Source organism: Malus domestica, chromosome 06 (genome assembly GCF_042453785.1).
Source record: "Malus domestica chromosome 06, GDT2T_hap1".
In the NCBI taxonomy this organism is placed as follows: Eukaryota; Viridiplantae; Streptophyta; class Magnoliopsida; order Rosales; family Rosaceae; genus Malus; species Malus domestica.
The window spans coordinates 35,367,482-35,377,500 of NC_091666.1; the positions used below are offsets into that span (position 1 = coordinate 35,367,482).

The window sequence follows — 10,019 nt, forward strand, 5'->3', positions numbered from 1 at the left end:
AATTGTTTGAGTACACTTGCATTTGTTTTTATTTCAATCTTAGAGGATTGGAATACTAAATTTCTGACGAAAGTAAACTTTTTTTGAGGGGGTGGGGTGTGGTTAGCAGAAACAACATTCAGAGATGAACAAAATGTTGGTAGTCTGTTATTATTGCAAATTAAGGAGAAGGGACACAAAAGTATATTAATTAATTACATATGCACATGTTAAGTGGTCATGTTTGGTTGTAAAATGTGGCAACCCAAGGAGCGAGTTGAGTGTTATGAGGTGTTCTTGGGTGGGTAGAGTAATAATCAGACCAATAACACGGTGAAACCTTCTCTGAAAACTTTCCGTTACTATAGATACAAAATGGCAACCAATTTTCACCCCCATTCATTCTCCTCTTCCGTTCTCTTGGGTAAGCCAGTGGCGCCTGCACATACCTGCATTGCATCGATTTACACACAAATGAATAACTAAAAGTGAAATGGTGTTGGAAACCGTGTTATACCTAAAACAGACGGGAAAATGTGACAACTGCGAGGGAAGAACTAATGGTCCAATAAGAGGACGATTTGAAGGACTACAGAAACTAAAAAACGAGTTGGAGGACCAAAATGTAAATTGTGGACAAACTCAAGGACCATAGATCCAATTAAGCCATAAAGAACGGACTAGGGTTCATCTCATCTCATCCATTAACCATATGGCGAATGTGCAAGACATAATAGAATATGTTGAATAATCATCTCACCATCTCATACTGGGTGTCATATATGCAAATGAAGCTAGCATGTGCATTATAGCATCTAAAGCAGATCTCAAACCAATGTTGCTCATTTACTTTGGTGTAAATGTGTAGCCCTTGTTGCTCATTTCCTTCGTTTCATGTAGTGTGGATACCTGTTTTTTAAAAATTGTAAAGTGTATACTGCTTTTTGGTAGTTTGATGCAATTATTATTGCAGCAGCATAATAAATTATGATAACATATGAAGGCAAAACATACAAAACAACAATCCCACCAGAACACAAAGGATTAACGTGGTCCGGTTTGGAAGGTGAAGAGGGCTAGGAAATTCAACCAATAACCCAAAAGAGAATACACCCAAAGCAGTCCCTTGGAAAGAACAAACCCTAAACAAAATACAAGAAAATATCCAAGATTTTATGGTTTGGTCTCAAAAGCTCGTCCTTGACAAAAGAAGACAAACCTCATGTGCCCATTATACGAGGAATAGGAATCTTACAAGGCAAGAAACAAACAAAAAGCCTTCAAGAGCAAGCCTTCAAGAGCAAGTAACAACCTTAGGGGTTGTTTTGTGCGCCTCGCTAAGAGGGACTGGATAGGCTAGGACAACTATATATACCTTATGTGGTACATGAGTTCTTATTTTAGGAAGGATGGTAGTGGCCCGGGCCCACCAAAAAAACATCCTTACCCTTCTACAATAACACTGTGAAAACATGGGACTAACTAAGAACTCTTCTCTCGCGCCTCTCTCTCTTTCCTTTACTGGTAGCTGAGTTACCTAACAAATTACATGTGTGAAATCATTATACAGTGGTAACTGAGTTATGAATGTACCTGATACCATGAATGACAGAATCCCAACAGAAATGTGTATGACCAAACACATGACATGCAGATGGACTTCCTTCAACCCCATGGATTGACCGTATACGGGCCTCAAGACAATCAGAACCAATAATCTTTGGAAGCTTTGGATAGAATAGCATCCTTTTCTCAGGAAATAGCTCTTGCCTGGTGAGGATATGCAAGCAATTGTCATGCTAACTGAAGACTACAGACAGAATCCATAAACTGATTGACAAACGAAATTCAAGAGAAGGACGCAAGAACATGCAAAATTAATTTCAACCAAAAAAGGTAACAAAAGGTTTATTTGAAAATCGTTTGATATTATGCAAAAACTATCCATATCTAGCAAGTTCAAATCTCCAACAAAGTAACCAATTTTATTTCAGAGCCAATGTGGCTTTAGTAATTACAATGCCAGAAAACCACACACATATATATGCCTCCCTAATGGTGTTGCTAGCACTTCAGTTTCATCTTTTTTTTTTTTTGTATAACTATGGGCATTGGGTCTTCAACCCTAATAGTCCCCAAGTATGTGTTGACTCTCCAATTGGAACTGGCCGGGAAAAACAATGACAGGTTGGGTGCCCCCCCCAGCATATCATCATCACTGCAAAATGCAATTTAATGTGGTATTTGAGTTGATTATGGGTTTTAATTTGTGTATTGATTTTAGGTTTCTAGCACTACGAGTAAGATTAAAAAAACTACTTGGATTTCAATAGTCTGATAAAAATAAAAAAATTCAATACAATCAGCAAGATACATGATCTTATAGGCATTTCAAAATATTTCAAGTGAGAAAGGAACTGGCGAGACTTATTATTCTGGAAGCATAAATCACTATTAACCTGACCTGGGAACAAAATGAGAGAATGAAATTATTTGGCTACATGTGTTTTGGATCTCCTTGATCAGACTCTGATTCTTTTCATTCATTGCATCAAAGTAGAGGGCAAGTGAGATATCTCCATTTGACAGTTCCTTGGACCACTTGCATGCTTTGAAGTCTTTACATGCCTAAGAATTGAAACAACAATACGTGCGTAAAAAAAATCTGAATGTTTATCTGCTCAACTGCATTATAAAACAGCCATAACTGCAGCAATGTAAACTGATAAATTAAGCGCATATAAGGAGCACAAATTAATAAGGGAGAAACAAAAAAATCCAAGAAAAGAAAGGAAAGGATAAAAAATAAAATAAAATAAAAATAAAATCCAAAGTGCTCCGTGAATGACATTATGACAATGATGTCAACTTGGTACGCTAATTAAGAATTTGTCTGTCACAGGAACTGAATAACATTGAGAACAGTAACAAGAATGAGAAAAGAGCAGAAAGTCTGTATTGCACTTGTGTACTTCGCTAACCCTACATTAGATTTGAGAGGACAACACACAGAAGAAATAATTTTTAATTTTGTTTAAGATAAACAAATTTTTGTTGCAAAGAACCAATAAAATACAAGAGTGGACAAGAAGTCCACAAAAGCACAAACAAAACAGGATAAATAGCAACATCAACCCTTAGAAACTGTGAAAACAACACAAAACTAAATAATAGCAGCATTCCAGTAACGCATAATTTCTGAAAAAGACAAATCTCTAAATTCTGTAGTAACCAATGCCCACATAGATGACCATAACCGAACTTTATCCCAAAGATCCTCCCTTCTACTGACTTCGTAGTCCTAAATCAGCTTGTTTCTTTCCATCCAAATGACCCAAAAAATAGCTGAAACTATAAGATCTTGATTTTCTTCCCTTTTCCTGATAATTTATGTTTCTCTACCATAAAAGAATAACAATCCCTGGGTAAAAACCCAACTAATACCAAACTCCCTAAACAACTTCAGCAGATTTAAAGCCATCGGACAGTGAAGAAACAAATGATCAACAGACTCTGAACTTTTCTTGCATAAAATGCACCAATCAGGTCGTAGACATGAACTAGGCTCCGTTTTTGGAGCATGTAACACATGTTAACATCCCACGAGCCACTAACCAAGCAAAACCTTCACTTTATTAGGAACTTTAGATTTCCAAACCAGGCCATAAGCCTGCGAAACCCTATCAACACAGTTTTTGGGAAGGAAATCGCAATAAGATTTAACAAAGAATCTTCTTGAAGCATCAAGTATCCAATGTCTTGCATCAACACTTGAAGGGTGAATGGTAGCCAGATCCAAACTTGTCTAGAAAGATGACAACTCATCTAATTCCACATCACGCAAATTCCTTTGAAAGCCAAAGTCCCAATTCAAAGAATGCTCAGCAAAACTCGCCACACTAGGAATACTCTTGTCATGAGTCCTGAATAAGTTGAACAGCCTAGGAAATGAAAATTGTAAAGATCTTTCGCCCAGCCAAAGAATGAATAACCATCCTAAGCTTCCAGCATGGTAATAGCCTCTGCTCTGTGATACTTTGTTCGGATGACTATTTTTAAACTTCATGACATTACTAAGTTTTTCTTTTTTTTTTAATAAACAGTAGACTTATGCTCCAATCATCGAAATCCTTTCAGGTTTACATCAAAACACATAGTATCATAACAACAACAACAACAACAACAACAACAAAGCCTTTTCCCACTAAGTGGGTATCATAACAAGAACTGCAAAATCATGTTATTATAATAAAACTTCTTAAAAATCTTACTAGGCTAAAGAAAGTGAATCACCATCTCCAAAGACAGAATGTGGGTGCTGGTTATTTCCTCCTCCCTATCAAAGCTCTGCAAAAGAAGAAACTCCATTCATTTTTTTGGTAAGTTTTTATTTTTATTTTTATTTTTTTATTTTTGTTATACGATATTAACTTAGTAAGCATTTCTATTCTAAAGCAAATGCTGGATTGAGAGCTGAAAAATTGTACAAGATTATAATATTAGACCAATTACCTCATGGTACCATGAGAACAAAGGAATGATTCCTAAGCCATCTAAAACCATCGGACCGGTCTCAACTCCAAGTCCTCTACACGCATCAAGCAATTTCTTTAATTTCTGATGAGAATCAAGCTGAAAAAACACAACCATAGCAGTCAGCTAATGATTCCACATATGAGGGAACCTTGCTGCATCATATGAAGAAAACTGATTGAAAAAGAATTGGCAAGAATCACATTCCGAAGCAACTACAGCTATGCCATCACTATCTGATATTATTCATATTCACATTTATAACAATCAAGGTGATCCATGTCTATAATATTAATCAGCAGGAACGCTGGCAGATAAAGAAAAAGAACGTAAAGAGGTAATATTAAAAACATTTTGCTTTTACAACCAGCTTATCTACACATCCAGCTTGGCTTGTCAAGAGATTTTTATTTTATTTTATTTTTTTTCCGGTTTCATGGGTGAGAAAAAAGTTTTAACTCTCAGTATAGTCTGAGAGGAAACTGAATGCAGTCTCAGAGTGATTTCACAGTCCCTTTATTTAATAGTTCAATAATGGAATCTCCCAGCCTGCAAGTAGATCTAGGCACATCTGGTTAAAGATGTCTTCCGCTTGCTTAAAGGCATCCTCGCAAAGTCATCATCATAATCGCAATGAGCTGATTTCAAGTTTACGTTGGGCTAAGTTCAATCATAAAACCAAAATTATTGAAAGGTTGGGTTATTTTTATTCTCTAGTAACTGGCTGCAGATGAAACAAATGAGTTCTGCAGTGCATGTTGATAGATGCAAGTATGAGAAATATTATGAATGTGTGCAAATGTATAGAACGTTACAAAAAATTAGATACTGCAAACTATCAGTTGGAGAACGCAGTGCATAAAAGATAAAAGGCCTGGCAATTAAATAATTTTTCTCACATGAATTTCTCCCTCCTGACGGCACCAAAGGTCATGGTTTCCAGGCACATACAAAACATGTTCAAATCTATCCTTCAAGGCAGACATTGTCACGATAAAGTTGTTGTATGTCTCAGCGACATCACCCGCAACAATAAGAGTATCATTCTTGTATCTGACAGTTGGTAAGCACTTGACCCATTCCATGTTCTCAGAATAGTCAGTGTGCAAGTCAGAGAGCACAAACACACGTAACCCAACAGCATGTCCAAGAGCAGAAGGCAAAATCTGAGGCCTTCTAATACAACCTCTCCTTGTGTCTCTTGCATAGTTACCTAAAGTTATATGTTTTGAAATGTTGTTTGAATGACAGGCTTGTTGAGCAAAACTCAAGCAATAAGGGGCAATGCTCACTACCATGTGCGTAGTGAAAGGACGAACTGAAAGCTTTTGATCTGCAACGACACAATTGAAATTTACCCTGATTCAAATAATTCTCTGATCAGAAACATACAAAACCCACTTTTCAAGCTATGCATTAGCAATTTAGCATGGGTGTTAAATCTAAACAAATTGTCTAAACCTGATGGGTCCTTCTTCTAATTTTCGTTCCCCTTAATATCGGGAATCAAAACCTTAAAAGTGGTCATCTGTGTTTTGATCTAAAATGCTCTGTGTTGAGCCTTGGAATGAAATTACATATCAAACCTCAACCTGCTTAAACAGGTCCTGCATAATCAAAATTTTAAGCCGACCCACTACCAATTCAACAATCTAACCTCCGTCTGTTCAATCCCATCAAAAACTAACACTTAGATACTGACTTGAAGCAATCCTGGAAATAAAATTACGATAGCAATTGAGCTATTTTTTGCATTTACATCAAATAAATAAATAAATACTTCAGGAATGGGAACCGTAAGTACCTGAACCTTTACGGGAATGCAAACGGACTGAATATGCAGTTTATCCCAGTGCCTATCCACATCAAATAGGAACGGGACTGCCCGGTTGTATCGGGCAAGTCAACCTGAGTATCGACTTCAGATTTTTTGGGAATGTTTTTCGTGTAAATTATAAAAAAGGCATTTAGCACATTGAGGTTGTATCACCTAACAAACTCATACTTTATCTTTTAAATTTTATAATGTTATGCATCAAGTTATGAATTTGTTTCAATATCACATCTGTTAGAATATAAGGGATATTTGTATTATCTCAGTTGAGTTATGTAGAGGATGCCACTTGTCTTCTTATTAGTGGCTGTTGAGATCAAAGGTGGTTAGGAGTTGTATGAGTATAAATAGTAAGAGTGTTTTGTAATCATAAACTTAACATAAATATTCTCTCTATCTCCATAGCTTAGTTCCTTCAATTTTAGCTATGTTGACATGGTATCTCCGCCTGTGTGGTTCACACCATCGGTCGATGATCCTTCTTGCTTCCGCTCTCTCTCTTTGACTGTTGCTGTGCTTTGTTGTTCTTCGTCGATGTTACGGTTGTTGTTTCTGATTTCAGTCGTCGTTGTTCATAGTCGGTGCTCTGCGAAACCCTAGAATTTTGGGGATTTTATGTGTTCTTGAGCTGTTGTTCGTCTTCATCGATTGCAGAGGTGATATTTCTTCTACATAAGAGTTGTATCGCTGTTCATTGTTGAGATCTCTGATTTTTCTCCTGAAACCCTAATAACAACTTATTTTCTTACATAATCGGTTGGTGTCTAACTTAAAGAAAGAGTAAATTTCCACAAAGGCCTAGCCTATACTTGCACTTTATGTAAGCCCGGGCATCTAGAGAGAAAAGCCTTCCTCTACATGAGTGAGCAAGAATAATGAAGTCGGTGCTGCCCCATGCTAGCATTTGACCGATCCGCCTATTCATGCATCTGTAGAGAGTACAAAGTAACCTCTGTTCTTCTAGCTTGAGAGGTCATTTCCCTTTGGTCAAGTTGTTTCACTCCTTTGTGTACGTAAAAAGTACGCGAGGTACCCAATAGTGTGATTCTTCCAAATCGAGGAAGCGCCTAGGAATCTTGTCGACCAAGATGATAACAGGGGTATTGGACCTTTTCATGAAGCCCGAGTCGCCCTTAGTAGTAATCCAAGCTTGATCAGACTATTAATCAGTAAAGATGAAAGAAAACGAGAACTCGGGTTTGGAGTCAGATTCAGAAGTAGATAAGTTGTTCTGCATCCGTCCTACTATTTGTAACATGTACCCTCTCCGTATTTGGTTTATTACGTCAGGAAAAGGTAGTATTTTGAATCAAACTTCAGGTAAGGTTTCTTATTGTAAGGCGACCGGTAATGAGCAGTTTCCAAAACAAAAGGTAGTATTTTGGATCAAATTTCAGGTAGTATTTTGGATCACTCCAGCATTTTTGGTACTACGGACCCTCTGCCATCCATTGCAGCAGAGCCGTTTCATGAGCGGGGGGGGGGGGCTAAGCGCAGTTCTTTGAATAAAAAGTTGAATGAAATCAATTCTTTTTTAGATATAAAAATTTGGATGGATCTATCTTTCTATTCATATATATATAACTAAAAGGGTTTAGGGTTTAGTTTTCCTTTTGTTTTGGAAACTGCTCATTACTAGCCGCCATACAATAAGAAACCCTACTAGAAGTTTGATTCAAAATACTACCTTTTCCTGACGTAATAAACCAAACACGGAGAGGGTACATGTTACAAATAGTAGGACGGATGCGGAACAACTTATCTACTTCTGAATCTGACTCCAAACCTGAAAGGGTTTAGGTTTAGGGTTTAAGGTTTAGGGTTTAGGGTTTAGGGTTTAGGGTTTAAGGGTTTAGGGGTTTAGGTTTTAGGGTTTAGGGTTTAGGGGTTTAAGGGTTTAGGGGTTTAGGTTTTAGGGTTTAGGGTTTAGGGTTTAGGGTTTAGGGTTTAGGGTTTAGGGGGTTAGGGGTTTAGGGTTTAGGGTTTAGGGTTTAGGGTTTAGGGTTTAGGGTTTAGGGTTTAGGGTTTAGGGTTTAGGGTTTAGGGTTTAGGGTTTAGGGTTTAGGGTTTAGGGTTTAGGGTTTAGGGTTTAGGGTTTAGGGTTTAGGGTTTAGGGTTTAGGGTTTAGGGTTTAGGGTTTAGGGTTTAGGGTTTAGGGTTTAGGGTTTAGGGTTTAGGGTTTAGGGTTTAGGGTTTAGGGTTTAGGGTTTAGGGTTTAGGGTTTAGGGTTTAGGGTTTAGGGTTTAGGGTTTAGGGTTTAGGGTTTAGGGTTTAGGGTTTAGGGTTTAGGGTTTAGGGTTTAGGGTTTAGGGTTTAGGGTTTAGGGTTTAGGGTTTAGGGTTTAGGGTTTAGGGTTTAGGGTTTAGGGTTTAGGGTTTAGGGTTTAGGGTTTAGGGTTTAGGGTTTAGGGTTTAGGGTTTAGGGTTTAGGGTTTAGGGTTTAGGGTTTAGGGTTTAGGGTTTAGGGTTTAGGGTTTAGGGTTTAGGGTTTAGGGTTTAGGGTTTAGGGTTTAGGGTTTAGGGTTTAGGGTTTAGGGTTTAGGGTTTAGGGTTTAGGGTTTAGGGTTTAGGGTTTAGGGTTTAGGGTTTAGGGTTTAGGGTTTAGGGTTTAGGGTTTAGGGTTTAGGGTTTAGGGTTTAGGGTTTAGGGTTTAGGGTTTAGGGTTTAGGGTTTAGGGTTTAGGGTTTAGGGTTTAGGGTTTAGGGTTTAGGGTTTAGGGTTTAGGGTTTAGGGTTTAGGGTTTAGGGTTTAGGGTTTAGGGTTTAGGGTTTAGGGTTTAGGGTTTAGGGTTTAGGGTTTAGGGTTTAGGGTTTAGGGTTTAGGGTTTAGGGTTTAGGGTTTAGGGTTTAGGGTTTAGGGTTTAGGGTTTAGGGTTTAGGGTTTAGGGTTTAGGGTTTAGGGTTTAGGGTTTAGGGTTTAGGGTTTAGGGTTTAGGGTTTAGGGTTTAGGGTTTAGGGTTTAGGGTTTAGGGTTTAGGGTTTAGGGTTTAGGGTTTAGGGTTTAGGGTTTAGGGTTTAGGGTTTAGGGTTTAGGGTTTAGGGTTTAGGGTTTAGGGTTTAGGGTTTAGGGTTTAGGGTTTAGGGTTTAGGGTTTAGGGTTTAGGGTTTAGGGTTTAGGGTTTAGGGTTTAGGGTTTAGGGTTTAGGGTTTAGGGTTTAGGGTTTAGGGTTTAGGGTTTAGGGTTTAGGGTTTAGGGTTTAGGGTTTAGGGTTTAGGGTTTAGGGTTTAGGGTTTAGGGTTTAGGGTTTAGGGTTTAGGGTTTAGGGTTTAGGGTTTAGGGTTTAGGGTTTAGGGTTTAGGGTTTAGGGTTTAGGGTTTAGGGTTTAGGGTTTAGGGTTTAGGGTTTAGGGTTTAGGGTTTAGGGTTTAGGGTTTAGGGTTTAGGGTTTAGGGTTTAGGGTTTAGGGTTTAGGGTTTAGGGTTTAGGGTTTAGGGTTTAGGGTTTAGGGTTTAGGGTTTAGGGTTTAGGGTTTAGGGTTTAGGGTTTAGGGTTTAGGGTTTAGGGTTTAGGGTTTAGGGTTTAGGGTTTAGGGTTTAGGGTTTAGGGTTTAGGGTTTAGGGTTTAGGGTTTAGGGTTTAGGGTTTAGGGTTTAGGGTTTAGGGTTTAGGGTTTAGGGTTTAGGGTTTAGGGTTTAGGGTTTAGGGTTTAGGGTTTAGGGTTTAGGGTTTAGGGTTT

The 10,019-nt window shown here is 38.1% G+C and overlaps 1 protein-coding gene across 2 annotated transcripts; it reads right to left on the reverse strand.

Annotated features, from left to right (window-relative positions):
* Positions 1–125: 125 nt before the first annotated feature.
* LOC103438314 (uncharacterized) lies at positions 126–6,573 on the reverse strand. 2 transcript variants are annotated; one of them, XM_017333075.3, is made up of 7 exons: positions 6,317–6,573; positions 5,412–5,845; positions 4,492–4,611; positions 4,273–4,326; positions 2,444–2,607; positions 1,573–1,749; positions 126–428 (listed from the first exon to the last, which is right to left on the reverse strand). In XM_017333075.3, the coding sequence occupies exons 2-7, from the start codon at positions 5,808–5,810 to the stop codon at positions 218–220; spliced, it is 1,125 nt and encodes a 374-aa protein (XP_017188564.1). In that variant the 5' UTR covers positions 5,811–5,845; positions 6,317–6,573; the 3' UTR covers positions 126–217. The 2 variants fall into 2 exon arrangements, with proteins under 2 accessions (XP_017188564.1, XP_017188563.1); XM_017333074.3 differs by having other exon boundaries at positions 5,412–5,871; positions 6,317–6,562.
* Positions 6,574–10,019: the final 3,446 nt, after the last annotated feature.

Coding starts and splice junctions, on each gene's coding strand:
- LOC103438314 (XM_017333075.3), bottom strand. CDS start 5,810: ATGGTAGTGAGCATTGCCCCTTATTGCTTGAGTTTTGCTCAACAAGCC. Junction 2,608..4,272: donor ACATTCTGTCTTTGGAGATG/GTGATTCACTTT, acceptor TTCAATTCTTAG/GCATGTAAAGACTTCAAAGC. Junction 429..1,572: donor TCTGTCATTCATGGTATCAG/GTACATTCATAA, acceptor GATGCAATGCAG/GTATGTGCAGGCGCCACTGG.